The 15135-nt window shown below is 44.9% G+C and overlaps 1 protein-coding gene across 1 annotated transcript; it reads right to left on the bottom strand.

Annotated features, from left to right (window-relative positions):
* Positions 1–666: 666 nt before the first annotated feature.
* Positions 667–12766, bottom strand: arrdc3b (arrestin domain containing 3b). Its single transcript, XM_083642152.1, has 8 exons — positions 12323–12766; positions 9059–9140; positions 8064–8211; positions 7340–7442; positions 6962–7218; positions 5707–5860; positions 5371–5525; positions 667–3162 (listed from the first exon to the last, which is right to left on the bottom strand). The coding sequence occupies exons 1-8, from the start codon at positions 12600–12602 to the stop codon at positions 3085–3087; spliced, it is 1257 nt and encodes a 418-aa protein (XP_083498278.1). The 5' UTR covers positions 12603–12766; the 3' UTR covers positions 667–3084.
* Between the last annotated feature and the right edge of the window lie 2369 nt (positions 12767–15135).

Here is a 15135-nt window from a genome sequence, read left to right as displayed (position 1 = left end):
TCCCCGTGTTCGTGTGGGTTTTCTCCGGGTGCTCCGGTTTCCTCCCACCACCAAAATTCATGTATGTTAGGGTTAATACTAGGGCCCCTGACCAAAGCAATGGCAAAAATAACTGGAGTTGGCCCCCTGGGGCTGCACTGCGGCTGCCCACTGCTCCTAGTTCTAGGAAGGTTCCTAGTAGAGGATGGGTCAAATGCAGAGGATGAATTTCCCCATGGGGATAAATAAAGGATAACTTATAACATAAATTCAAGGAGCCAACACAGCATAGTTTGAGACACAGATCAAGATGAATTATAATAAAGGTAATAATAATAATAATTTTTATTATTATTATTATTATTACTGTTACAACACTGAGAATGTGTAGAATGAGAGGCTTTACAGAAGCTCACAGATAATTAAAGAGAGTGTGAGCTCCTCAACTGTGTTGTCTTCCATTTTCAACTGCAATTTCTATTCTTGCAAAAACATCTCAATTCAATATATACATTCAAATATATAAATTCAAACACTTTCAATGACCATGATTATTTCAAAAACTTTCAAGGCCTTGATTCCGCCCCAACCCCCTCAAATTCACACACTTTCAAGGATTTCAAGGAGCCACGGGGACACTTCATATTCAACAAACACAAAACGTAGCAGTGAATTATTTATAAAATAAACCTTTATTTTATCAAAAGTAGATCGTGACAGCATTAAGATCGGAACAACGTCATAATGCACAGAAATGGAAACAACAGTGACAAAGTATATGAAAAACTAGTGCAAAACAAATCGAAAATACAAAAATATATTGCACTTGGTATTCTGAAGTCAGAGAAGGAAGAAGTCATCTTTGAACGACATTCTCAATTTAGTCATCTGTAAACATTTATCTTGTATCGTTCGCCATTCTTTTTTCCAAGAGCTTTTTATTTTTTACGTCTGCTCTGGAAAATCTACAGCAAGTAGAGTTCAGGCCACAAAAAGCCATCTCTACAGTTCAAAAACCAACAGGAGACTCGTGGTATATTTCGTCTTGGTTGGTCACAGTTGTGCTTTACGATATACCCTGTCTGGGCATATACCTGGTCATTAACTCATACACACATGCATACACACACACACTCACACACACACACACACACACACACACACACACACACACACACACGTAAGAGCTGTGCTTTAAGCGCTTAAGGTTGTGAAGTGGCTTGTTGTTTACATCGCACACACATCTCTCTATGCCTGAAGGATGTGTTCACTCTTCTCTGAAGTCTTCTCTCATGTTTGACCTCAGCCCAGTCACCAGATTCACATGTCTGCGTTGTAACGTTTTTAGAATCCAAAGAAATGTAACTTATGGACATATCGGGGGGAAAAATATGCCGCATTTTTACAAACGTCATACGCGGCGACCTCCAGACTCTATGACGTAATGACGCGGTAGCGAGAAAGGTTGGGAGTGGCGCACTCGTCATGAGAGCGCTGGTTCGAATCCCGATCCAAACCATAAGCATAACCCCAACCAAGTTGCTTTTGTTGCCTAAACCTAAGGGTTATTTTACTGGCCTAAACCCAACCAACGTGTTCTCCTGGCCTACACTTAAGGGTTATTTTACTGGCCTAAACCCAACCAACATGTTCTCCTGGCCTACACTTAAGGGTTATTTTACTGGCCTAAACCCAACCAACATGTTCTCCTGGCCTCCACTTAAGGGTTATTTTACTGGCCTAAACCCAACCAACATGTTCTCCTGGCCTCCACTTAAGGGTTATTTTACTGGCCTAAACCCAACCAACATGTTCTCCTGGCCTACACTTAAGGGTTATTTTACTGGCCTAAACCCAACCAACATGTTCTCCTGGCCTACACTTAAGGGTTATTTTACTGGCCTAAACCCAACCAACATGTTCTCCTGGCCTACACTTAAGGGTTATTTTACTGGCCTAAACCCAACCAACATGTTCTCCTGGCCTACACTTAAGGGTTATTTTACTGGCCTAAACCCAACCAACATGTTCTCCTGGCCTACACTTAAGGGTTATTTTACTGGCCTAAACCCAACCAACATGTTCTCCTGGCCTACACTTAAGGGTTATTTTACTGGCCTAAACCCAACCAACATGTTCTCCTGGCCTACACTTAAGGGTTATTTTACTGGCCTAAACCCAACCAACATGTTCTCCTGGCCTCCACTTAAGCGGTGATTCGAGCCGATTCGGCTCCCGCAACTTGTTCCCGGGGCCGAGGAAGTAGCGGTGGCTCCTCCGAGGCGGGGGCGTGGCCAAGCAGCTCGGGGAAGTAACCAGAAGAGCCGGTGTCTGTGCTGGAGGACCGAAGTGCCCAGATTTAACATTTCCGCGGAAGGAAATGTAAAATATGAACATTTCCGTGGATTCTATAAACGTACAATGTTAACCTATCATCTTGGGTTGTTTACCTCGCAGGTGGATTGGGTTGTTGGGTTGTTTACCTCGCGGTGGGTTTCGGTTTAGCTCACAGGAAGACCTGCAGGAGGAGACGACAACGCCGTCTCCACCCGAGGCCGACTTCGTCCTAGTGGCGCCTCCATCATCGCCGCGGTCGAAAGAGAATCACAAGTCCACCGCAAACCTATCAATCAGCGGGTCGCCCGGCCATTCGTTCCCGTGACAAATGTGCCGATTAAAGAGTACGATATTGTATACATCAGTGGACAGAATCGAGCGTATAGGCCTGTGGCGATCTGCGATATAAAACCACAAATAGAAGAGAAACACAGTAAGAAAAGGTAGGTATGCGCAAAATTCTCTTTGAGGCAGGAGGATGCTTTTTTTTGATGAGCGCTGTGTCAACTCTCTGACAGTGAGCGACCTTCTTGTCTTGTTTTGACTCATTGGTTGGTTGCAGAAGTGTCACAGGGTAGCCATCCTAGGTGGGAGGATGCGAGGCACTGCTGCGCGCCTCGTCACCCGACACCCTCCCAGCTGACATTCTTGCGTCAGTTATTATCTCCACCTGATTCATCATGATATATCATCTGGTGAGAAGTTGGCCTGAGCTGAGGCTGACGTGCCTGGAGCCCGGCCGTGTGGGACAAATTTACCGAGCTGTCTTCAGCGGGACGGACACGTGTCAGGTCTCCTGACGTCCCCGGCCCCACACACCTCCACAGGGTCAGGGTAAGGGTCAACCTGAGAGAGAGAGAGAGAGAGAGAGAGAGAGAGACACACAAACACGCGCGCGCGCACACACACACACACACACACACACACACACACACACACACACACACACACACACACACACAAACACAAAAACACACACATCAGCATTTTATAGGGGGGCTTGCTGAATTGCTGAAGGGCAGTTTTTCCCTCATTAGGGTAAGTTTGTCACATGCTTAAGTCTCAGTGGCGTAATTTGTGAAACTAAATATTTTAGAGACAAAATTCCAAATACAGAAATATGCACTGTCTTGATAAGAGGGTTACCTATGTTGATTACAGCAGTCAAAGCCATTTGTATCGCTGAAAGTACAGGTAAATGATCTTCTAAAGGGATAAAAATAAGTCTACTTTGTGAAACATAAAAGCAAGGGTCCACTATAACCTGATAAATACAGAATGATTGAAGGAACCTTCATCAGGAGTGCTTGGGTGGGGCATGTTGTCAACTATCCACATCCTTTATTTTGTTAGAAACGGCTTCCCTGTCATTCTCCTGTGAATAAATAGGATGTTGGTACTTGCTAACTGCACACGTGTGACTTGTCCATGTCACATGTCATGCGGGGTCACACATGTCATGTGACTTGTCCATGTCACATGTCATGTGGGGTCGCACATGTCCCTACATGTGTGACCCCGCATGAGGGGACATGTGCTGTCACACATGCCACACGTGCCCCACATGCCACACATGCCCAGGTTACGTGTGACTACATGCCCTGAGATGGGAGAAGCTGTCCAGTGGTATTTCATCACTAAACACTTTTTCTTCAAGTCAATTATTCAAAATGAAAAAATGAAAAAAAAAAATTAGACAAAACGTTAATCTAGCTAGAAAAATGCATTATGGTATGTCAGCAGTAAGGCGCTGCGGAGAAATACACCTCTCAGTCAAAAGTGTGACAACCTGAGCCGCTCTCTCCCCTAATATGCACATTTCGTAACAAGTTGCTCCACAAATCTAATTTACTCTGCGGTGTAACTATGAGTTTTCTGTCCTGTATTGTTGTTATTGTGTCCACACAGACAGACACCATGACAACAGTGTAGGGATTTAGCCAGGGGCGAGGGCAAAAATGACCTCAAGAAATCTCAGAATGCCCCTAAAAACTATCATCATGGGGCAAAAATTGCCCCCAAGATTTCTATAATTTTATTTTCATTAAATTCATTGAATGTCCATCTCTAACACACACTCAACACCTGCAAGCTGGTTACCAGAAGAAGACGAAGAAAACACTCTCACACAAACAGTGCGCTGTTGTCCACACTACGCTTTAGCAACTTTATGCAGGAAATACTTTTTTTTAAGTGCCCCCAAAATTGTGTAAATGCCCCCATTATCTAGACCGTGGGGGCAAAATTTGCCCCCAAAATATTGTTTTAATTTCCTACACTGCATGACAACATACTGCACCATGGTGGAGGGATGTATAGAGCATTTATCCTGGTGACAGTTTTGACCACAGAGACGTAGTGGGATGTTTTTTTTTGTGTGGTTTTGGATTTGCTTATTTGTTTGTTCTCATGTTTACATGTGGGCTCAACGCCACAGACACGCCCACGCTTGCCCTGTTCATCCAATGAGGGCTTCTCTGAACGCAAATGTGCTTGGACAGGAAGCACTTTTCATTCACAAAAAGACATTGTTGTAATGCTTTTAATCATTACGACCATTGTGTTTATGCGCACAGATCCACCGTGGATGACATTCTATCAGTTGGCCTTCTCACAAATGTGCTTTATCATTATTGTTTGGATTTGAATGAAAGCAAACGACATCTAGAGGAAGTGATATCCGTTTCTCTGATAATATCATCAAATCCAATTTTTCAGAGAGAGAGAGAGGACAAACATTCACTCTGTCCATCATTATCCTTTAAAAACGTTATTAGGAATATTATAATTTTACACCGCAAAATTATAATATTCCCTAAAAAGCTTAAAAGGGCGATGAAGTGCCAATAAAAAAGGTAGATAAAATTTGTTTAAATACGTCCACTGTACAGCTTAATTATTTGTGTAACTCTAGTGTGTGTGTGTGTGTGTGTGTGTGTGTGTGTGTGTGTGTGTGTGTGTGTGCGTGTGCGTGCGCGTGCGTGCGTGTGTGCGTGCGTGAGTGCGTGCGTGCGTGCGTGCGTGCGTGTGTGTGTGTGTGTGTATCAACTGTACCTCTGAGTAGAGTGGTGGGGGCAGATATCTGAACTGGGTGATGTATGTGAGCAGAGACGCCTGGTCCTCTCCCTCCTCGTCAGCCTGCTCACAGCCCTGCAGGCAGTCCTGCCGGTGGGCCTCGGACACGGCCAGCTCACTGTAGCTCGGCGGAGCTGCCAAGACAACCAAGAGGTGCACGTTAGAGGAATACAGCCAGGGTTCCCACACCTTTGTGCGTGCGTGCGTGCATGCGTGTGTGTGTGTGTGCGTGCGTGCGTGCGTGTGTGTGTGTGCGTATGTGCGTGCGTGCGTGCATGTGTGTGTGTGTGCGCGCGCGCGCGTGCCTAAGCGTACCCTCAGGTCTCTCCGGCAGGCCCAACCAGCTCAAGTTGCTGCAGTTGCTACTAATGCTAGAGGTGCGACTGGAGCAGGCGTGGAGCGGTATCGTCCCGATCACCAGCGGCAACGACAGAGACAAGTTCAACCCCCCGGGGACGTCCACGTACACCTGAAGGAGACAGCGGAGACAGAGGAGAGAGGGAGAGGAGGGGGAAAAAAAGTGGTTAGCAAGCAGATCCTTTCCCTGATACACAGAGTGTGACATCCAGGTCACGCAGCAGAGAGAACGTGTTCGACTCGTTCGCATCATCACATGCAGCAGCACCTGGGGTCATTTTCGCACAGGCGTGACTGTCGCTACGTTATACAACCTGTCAGTCTGTCAGCCTACTTTGGCGGCGTGTCTAGACAGACAATAAGCTAACACTTCCAATTAAGTCTACTTTGACGAGGCACAGTTTTGTTGTTTTGTACAGGATTCACAATGATATACTTGAGGCTAGGTAACTTACAATAACCTGTCATCTTCGCTGTTAAGTGACGAGAGCATAGACAGCTAAATGATCCATGTGCCCCCGGTAGATCATTAGCTCTGATGCTGCATGCTAACACTAGCATACTTTTTTTTTTATCAAGCAAGGCGTTTCACCGGCAGGACGTACCGCGTGGGAGGATCACGCTATTCCCCCCAGTTCCTCTCCCCCCGAGCAGGCCAACCAGAGGAGGTGCTAGTGCAGCAACCAGGACTCATACCCTACCAGCTTCCCCCCCCTCAGATAGGACCAATTGTGTTTGTAGGAACATATGACCAAGCTGGAAGTACTGCGACCGGGAATTGAACCCGGGTAGGCCCGTGTTTTTTCCTCTACACTATAGACGCTCCCCACTTGAGCATAAACTCTGTTGAGAGCTTACTAGCATTATCTAAAGTAAGAAGACTGACCTTAAGAGTTCAAGTCAACATCGCTGATGAGAGTGATTTTTAGCTGTACACAGTCTCCTATCACCCTCCACCTTCACCTCCCATGGAAACAGAAAATATTCCCTGCTACTTCAAAACAGCAGGTTATTTTTACGTCATATTTTATCTCCACAAACAAAAGTTAAATATCACATCAAAAGTGTGTACCATTTACCTCTAGAATTCAAATGTTCTCACTTTGGAGATAACACTATCACTCAACATAGTTGATGCTAAAGTGTTAGCAGCACCAGGTGTCACGACACACAGGTAAGATGACAGAATGACCGGACGGTTCTTTGTACTCACCACGAGGGCATATTCTACTCGGATGATGGGGCAGTCCAGGATGGAGGGGGACACGGGTGGGATCTTGAGCAGCTTGCCCTCCCAGCTCTGACTCTTGCCCTGGGGCAAAGAGTCTCCTCGCAGGTTGGACACCAGCTGCTGGATCTGCTTGCCCTTGCCTTTGGCGAAGAAGGTCTGGGTCTGGTACAGCGCGGCCTTGGGCACCACCACGCGCGACGAGCAGTTCTCCACCTCGGCAAAGATTTGGATGGACTCACCTTTTGGAAACGGGGGGGGGGGGGGGGGGGGGGGGGTCGGTCAGACGCAGATCGGCAGACCGGATCAGAGCCACGAACGATCAGGAAGAGAGGAGGAGAAGGAAAGGTGCGTTGGTCTTACCTGGTGTGTAGCCCTTTCGCTCTATCTTGGCGCTGAGAGAGATGGGGCCTGAAGCACAGAACCAGCAGCACAGGGTCTTCTCCTTGGTACCAGCCTGTGGAGCCTGTGCAGATATCAGTAGCGATCACATTAACCCCTTTAACAACGATCAAAACTAGCTGAAAATGTTACGTTCAGTCTAGGGATGCACAATGATATCGGCACGCACGTCATCAGTATCGGCCGATAAAGGCTTTCAAATGAAATATCAGCATCGGCCCGAAACAAAACTTTCTGCTAATATGACATGCCGATGAAATGACGCTTAAATTACGGTATGCTTACCCCCAACCCAGGGAGAGCATCATCCAAGCCTGTTTAAGTAGGATGAATCTTACTTTTTTTTTTTTTTTAGAAAATGTTACATCAATAAAAAATTACATGTTAAAGTTGAAGTAGTTTTCTTATTTTCCCCAGTGAATGTGTCCATTTTGAAAAGCATTGTAGTTATAACTTATGTCTGCATCTGCCAGTGGACCATCACGATAAGAGTAGGTATAATAGTGTACACTACTTGATGTTCTCTGAAATCGGGTGGGGGAAATGCACGCATATATCAGTATCGGCAATCGGTCGAAAGAGTTGGAAAACATCGGCATATCGCATGTCGGCAAAAAAAAAGAATCCAATATCGTGCATCCCAATTTCAGTCCCTAAAATGCATAATCATGCGCCTTGCCCTTACCAGCAGCAAGGGTGTGTTGATGTCAATGTGTTCGAAGACAATGAACTCCTTCTTGGCTTTCACAGGCAGCAGCCATGGACGGTGCAGTTCTGCTTTGACCCAGTACCTCACACTGCCATGCTTCCCTTCAAAGGAAGTGGCCAGAGCCCTGCCAGAGGACAAGAGGAGGGGGGGAGGGTGTTAGGGTACCAGAGGACAAGAGGAGGGGGGGGGGGGGGGTGTTAGGGTGCCAGAGCACAAGAAAGGGGGAGGGGGGGGGGGTGTTAGGGTGCCAGAGGACAAGAGAGGGGGAGGGGGGGGGGGGTGTTAGGGTGCCAGAGGACAAGAGAGGGGGGCGGGGTGTTAGGGTACCAGAGGACAAGAGAGGGGGGGGGGTGTTAGGGTACCAGAGGACAAGAGAGGGGGGGGGGGGTGTTAGGGTACCAGAGGACACGAGGGGGGATGGGGGTGTTGTGGTTTTAAGGAAGTGAGCAGTTCAGGTGGTCTGTGTCTGCACAGCCTGATCGCCAGAATAAAATGTCTGCATTGTAAGTTTGTGCCATGCACGGATACGTAGAATATCAAGGTGTCTGAACCAAAAAGACATTTTGCATATCACATTTTTAGATATGTGTATATTAATGTTATAGAGGCTGCTATTGAAATAGTGTGGTGGTCAGTCAGGGGGGCCGTGTTCAATCACCGCGTTTCCAAAGTCTACATATCAACCGTAAGCCACATTAGGAACGTTTTTGTAATTTAACCCAAACCATCATCCAAACCTTAACCTTCACTTGCCTATAACCAAAGTCGTTTTACTTCCCAAAGCATAACCAAAAGTTGTAGGTTTGCAGAAACGTAAAATCCGAGGTTTTAGAGACGTAACATGCCGACGTTTTGTTTCAAATTGACGTTGAGATTCTACACATCCGATTGCAGAAATGTCCAATGCTGACATTGAATTCCTGTGATGGGGTTGTCTGCGTTTGTGTGCGGACGCGTCAGCTACGACTTACATCTGCGGCAGGTTGAAGCTGAAAGCAAATTCGTGCAGGCCCGTGTGGAGAACGGTCAGGCCTTCCTCCGGACAGTCCTCGTCTGAAAGACAGGAGAACACACACGTTCTATACACACGTACAGGACGCTTCAGTCAGAACAGACTTACTCCTTCACACCACTCCCCACTTTAACGACTGATTTCCAACTTGTACACACCAATACAACAACAATACATTCCTTATGAGAAAAAGATACATCACCAATCACTCTTCAGCTTAGAATGTAGGCAAATATAGAGCTCAAATAATCCGATGGAAAACTTATTTTTGTCCCAATTATTAAAACCTTACACAGGGTAATTACACTGTAAACAGATGGTTAAAAGGATACACGGGGTAATTACACTGTAAACAGATGGTTAAAAGGATACACGGGGTAATTACACTGTAAACAGATGGTTAAAACGATACACAGGTTAATTATTTGTTTATTTGTTTATTAAAAAGGATCCCCATTAGCTGACGCCTAGACGTCAGCTAGTCTTCCTGGGGTCCATGTCCAATTACACTGTAAACAGATGGTTAAAACGATACACGGGGTAATTACACTGTAAACTGATGATTAAAACGATACACGGGGTAATTACACTGTAAACAGATGGTTAAAATGATACACAGGTTAATTACACTGTAAACAGATGGTTAAAATGATACACAGGGTAATTACACTGTAAACAGGTGGTTAAAACGATACACAGGTTAATTACACTGTAAACAGATGGTTAAAACGATACACAGGTTAATTACACTGTAAACAGGTGGTTAAAACGATACACAGGGTAATTACACTGTAAACAGGTGGTTAAAACGATACACAGGGTAATTACACTGTAAACAGATGGTTAAAACGATACACAGGGTAATTACACTGTAAACAGGTGGTTAAAACGATACACAGGCTAATTACACTGTAAATTGGCGTCAGCTCAGAGCGCAGACGAGTACACAGCGGCTATGAAGCGGCACACCCTGAGAGCGAGAAGAACACGACCTGCTTCTACTTCCTCCTTTCCACTGTTATTGTTTGCATAGAACATTTTAATGGCGCTCGACCCGCTGCACTGGAGCTTCCTGCCACCTCAGCACAGCTCACTCCACTGCATCTCTGCATATCTGTGGCCTGTTTGTGTCTGTCTGCGTGTGCGTGTGCATGTGCACATGTGTCTGCTGCCAGAGCTGTCATAAACAGCTAGCGTGCGAGTCAGTGTGTGTGTGTGTGTGTGTGTGTGTGACGTGTGTGTGTGCGTGCTGTCAAGTAACCGGCAACATAGAGCAAGCAGGAGCAGACCGGTATGAACCAGAATGAGCAGCCCTCCTTTTAGCTGGATACTCCATCGCATGCGCCGCAACTCGGCCTCCCATTGGTGGAGAGGAGGCATGAATTACTGCTCGGGCCGCCATTGGTGCGCTCCTGACAAGCCGCCGCCCACATTTGTATGGCCATGTGGTCTGTGGCAGTGGAGGATGGAGGGAGAGAGAGAGAGAGAGAGAGAGGAAGGGTGGTGCACACTCTAAACACTGAAGGACAGGTAGAAAAGGCAGTTATTTCTCACCCAAATAGAAGCAGAGACTTAAAGTAAATGAGGACAGACAAGAGATCAGGTCCATTCACTTGTATTTAATCATTATCATCAGCATTTGTACATTAGAATCACAATCAAAATTCACAATCCATATAATTTAATTATTTTGCTTTAGTACAATTACAGTCAGAGAGGATTTGACAAATTCTGAAAGAGAAAAACAGAAGAACAGATTGCCTATATCATTTCACCTGATTGAACAGTATTAGAGATGCAACAATTAGCCATTGATTAATCATCAATTAGTTGTCAACAATTACATTTGGATAATCGATTGATCGGTCTGAGCAAAAGGTCAAAATTCTCTGATTCCAGCTTGTTAAATGTGATTATTTTCTTGTTTCTTTAGTCCTCTATGACAGTAAACTGAATATATTTGGGTTGTGGAGAAAACAAGACATTTGAGGACGTCATCTTGGCCTTTGGGGAAACACTGATCAAAACGTTTCACCATTCTCTGACATTTTAATATAGACCAAACAACTAATCAATGAATCATGAAAATAGTTGACAAATTAATTGACAATGAAAATAATTATTAGTTGCAGCCCTAATTGTCGCATTGAACAACCCTGAATAAACAAAACATTAATATAATACATTATGCATGCTCAGTTTGTAAGTAGCTGACAGAAGAAAAAACACATAACATGAACATTGCAAAGTGCTTGTTGAGGGCAATCTTCTTCATAGTCTTGATGTTTGTTCAGCGAGAGATCGAGGCACCAAGTCTTTGTAAAGGTTTATGTCACTGAGACGGCTGCATCCACCTCTCAAGTGACATGTGTTTCAATCGACAGTGTTCTGAATGCATGGGGATGCTTTGCAGATGTCTCAGGTTCTACATAGCAGCAGAAACACTGGCAAAGTTTGGGGAAGTGGAGTGTCTGTCTCCCAGGAGGTGTGATGTTATTGTAGACAACAACAGAGAGAGAGAGAGAGAGAGAGAGAGAGAGAGAGAGAGAGAGAGAGAGAGAGAGAGAGAGAGAGAGAGAGAGACTGGTCCTCCCTCCCCTCCCACTCTGGCTGCCAGTTTGTGAACAGGTTTGAACCGCTTCTAACAAAGGGAGTTGCCTGAACTAGCCTACTTCAGGATGTCATCAGTGAAAAATGCTTCTACCACAGCATCAACTATCAACATTAGATATTATAGACTTTCAAAACGCTTTGGTTAAACCCTCTTTTGGGCCATTAGTTCAAACTTAGCCTATAATTGCTACTTTTCTGGAGGCAACAGTGATGTCAACAGGCTATACTTGCCTGGCTATATTAACTCACACGACGGCTGTCACTTTTGTCATGATGACGTAGAAGAAATCTAACATGTAGCCTAAGTCAAATGGCTCGTCGACAATATGTGGCATTATTTTGCAGGTTCATTTGCGGTGAAAGAAGAGCGCCTATCTATAGCATGGAGGATCAGCTGTCGCATCAGCACCACTCTCCTGGACGGTCTCATGTTTTGAGGCGCAGTGTGTGTGCGCTAACAGACAGCAGTGTAGACTTCAAACTCTTAACTGTAGCAACTTGTAGCCAATTAATTTAGTCTAATCGTGTGACTCGCATCACTTCAAAGTAACACTGCGACAATGTACTGTTTGGCCACAGTAAAATGTGCGTGGTGGTAATTGTCCCTTACCTCTCTCCTCTCCTATTAAGGTGTCGTAATGGTGCAAGTATTCCACCTCCTCGGTATAGTTTTGAGTGTAGGCAGTGTTCGCCCCGGCGTTGCGGGACTCGGTCCAGCGAACCTTGGCGACCCCTCGGGCGGTTATGTTGAGGCTCTTGACGCGCACGTCCCCGGTCACCTCCACCACCACCCGCCCCGACACCGAGTCTCCGCCGGAGAACGCCGGCATGTTGTGCTCATTCAGACTGTCAAAGTAGATCGCCAAGGCCCGCACTTTGCCCAGCACCATGGTGGCGTTGAAGAAGTGTCCGCAAAGGCGAAGTTATGGGCACACAGGTCCCCCGGCTGCCCAGCGCACAGCCTGGGTCAGTGCCTCCTTCCCCGGTGTCTCATGTGGGGCTTCTCGTCGAGTTCAGACGCAGCTGATGGTCGTTTCATCACACTGCTCCTCTCCTCCTCTCTCTGCTCTCTGTCTGTAGTGCGCTCTGCTCCAGACGCTCCTGTTAAAGAGTCGGTGCGCAAAAACAATCGCACTGAGCATGTGCGTGGAGGCCAGCCCTCTGCTGAATGAGAGCCATATAGCCTATTAGAAATGATCAGAAATAATCACAGAAATACAAATTTAGTTGCCTTATGATATGTGAATTAGTTGGGTAGCATAAGGGTGCCTAATAGACCCTATTCACAGCAACCGCTTTAAGGTGGTAAAGCAGGTGTAACTAATACCATTATGGATGGTTCCACTTCCATTCCATTTAGGTGTTCCAGTGCCATGGCCCTCATTAATGTTATTGGTTACCCCTGCTTTACCAAAACGATTGGTGTTATTGTGAAAAAGGCCTATTGAGTCAGAGATTTATCTTGTATTTTTTTTTTTAGAATAACATAGCCCTATTCATAAATATAATAATAATATTTATGATTGCCAGTAAAGATCAAGCAAAACATGTATTTGGAAACCATCCTTTTTATACAAAAAGGGAGCAAGTGGACTCTGTTTCAAGTGGGCAACATCTGTTTCGATTGTTGTCCCACTGATGATGTCAATGACAATGTCTATGACACCATCATCAGTGACATCATTATTGACCAAGATCATCTTATGACATCACTGATGAGGCCAAAGTTGAGCAATTGTGCGCTGAGTGACGTCACTCAAGCACTCCATGATGTGATCAGTGATGATCACTCCAGCAATTGTGATGTCATCAGTGATGCGAGCTGTGTATGCGACGCGTGTATGCGAGGCCCGTACCCGTACAAGCTGATAGTTTTGTGCATCCGATAACTGATCATCACACTGAGCAAATAATATCAGCCCTCAGTCGTTGCTGTACTTTGTAGATTTGTAGACTTTGTAGATTTGGAGGATATCAGACGGTTTGGAAATTTGGTGGCAAACGATTTTAGGAAGGACTTGAGAACTGAAGCTGCCTTATTTGAAATAATCACCTGTCAATAATATTGCTCCACTCTGTCCCCACTGTGTTTGGAAGATTTGGGGGCAAATTACAGTTGATGCAGGGACTTTGTTAGATGCATAATGTTACATGTTTACTGTTTCTCAGCATTTGCTATAACTTCTACTTTTTATGTTGATGAATAAAGATAAAGTTTTGTCTAAAATGTAATTGTTTTTCTGTTTTTCAAAAAGGATTGGAAGTCACCTTAACAACTTGCAAACAAAACAAAAATGCTAATTCCCTTGTAAAGCACTCTATTTTATAGAATATCTATATGTGTGGGTTTCCTCTGGGTACCCCAGTTTCCTCCCACCAAATAGACCCTTTTCACTGGTGCAAAAAAAAAACCCACTAATGAGGGTTTCCAACTTCTATTATTGGAAGTTGGAAACCCTCATTACTGTTTTGCTTGCACCTGTGTTTTATAGCGTTTCGACACAAAATGGCCTCCGTGAAAATGGTCTAGTCAAACCAGGCCTGGAATGTAAAGTTGAACCTGACTGTTTCTGGACCTTTATACTTCCTGTTGCAGTGTTTGCTAATACAAAGTACGTTAGCTCACAGGAAATAAACTACGGGCCAAACTGTTCCCTAGCAACATCATTCCAGTGAAACAGTCTGTAGCCACTCACAATCAGTTTGAATAGGAAGACACAAAATGAACTTCACTTGAACCTCTTTTCACTAAAAAGGAAGTTACAGTACTATTACCAAACATAGCCACACAGTCACAATGTAACATGGAAGAATGTGAAATCACTCTAGACTACGCAAAGGCTCAGGAAGTGAATGATTGCAGTAATGATAGTAATGTGGAGATACCCTAAAGCAGTGCCCTATGCAGTGCCCTAAAGCAGTGGTTCTCGAACGTTTCCTTGTCAAGGAATCATAAACGGACACAAATTAGACTATGAACCCCCATCTGATAAGATTTTAGCTTTTGTGATGACCCTCCCAGGGCCTCCCACTCTCTGGCTCTGTTCTACCCTGGTGTTGGCGTCGTTAGGTTGATTGGATGCACCTAGGCCTCCTACACTCATTGGCTTAAGATGACCTTCAGCCCATTTAGGCTCTCTCCCTCCTCACCGATGCACCTTTTTTCTGTTTGTTTGTTAAATCTAGTTTGTGTTGTCTTGTTATTTTCCCTTGGTTTTTTGTTTTTTTGCTAATACATTATTGTTTTAACTTTGAGTTTGGTGTATGACTCCCCTCATTTGTTACTTCCTTGAGCCAGGTTGTAACATTATGCTATACTATTATACTTTTATATTATTATATCCTACTTCTGTAACCATTGATCTTGCTCTGCATTATTCTTCTCTTCTCAAAAGTGACACAATCTATGCTTTAACTCTGGGT

Source organism: Poromitra crassiceps (assembly GCF_964638095.1).
Source record: "Poromitra crassiceps genome assembly, chromosome: 8".
Taxonomy (NCBI): Eukaryota; Metazoa; Chordata; class Actinopteri; order Beryciformes; family Melamphaidae; genus Poromitra; species Poromitra crassiceps.
The sequence above is the reverse complement of the archived record's forward strand: the minus strand, read 5'-3'. Positions and strand labels throughout refer to the sequence as shown.

Excerpts from the sequence above, each read along its gene's own strand:
- arrdc3b (XM_083642152.1), bottom strand. The coding sequence starts at position 12,602 with ATGGTGCTGGGCAAAGTGCGGGCCTTGGCGATCTACTTTGACAGTCTG. Across the intron at positions 7,443-8,063 it reads TCAACACACCCTTGCTGCTG|GCTCCACAGGCTGGTACCAA; the intron begins GTAAGGGCAAGG and ends ATATCTGCACAG. Across the intron at positions 5,526-5,706 it reads CCTGCCGGAGAGACCTGAGG|CTCCGCCGAGCTACAGTGAG; the intron begins GTACGCTTAGGC and ends TTGTCTTGGCAG.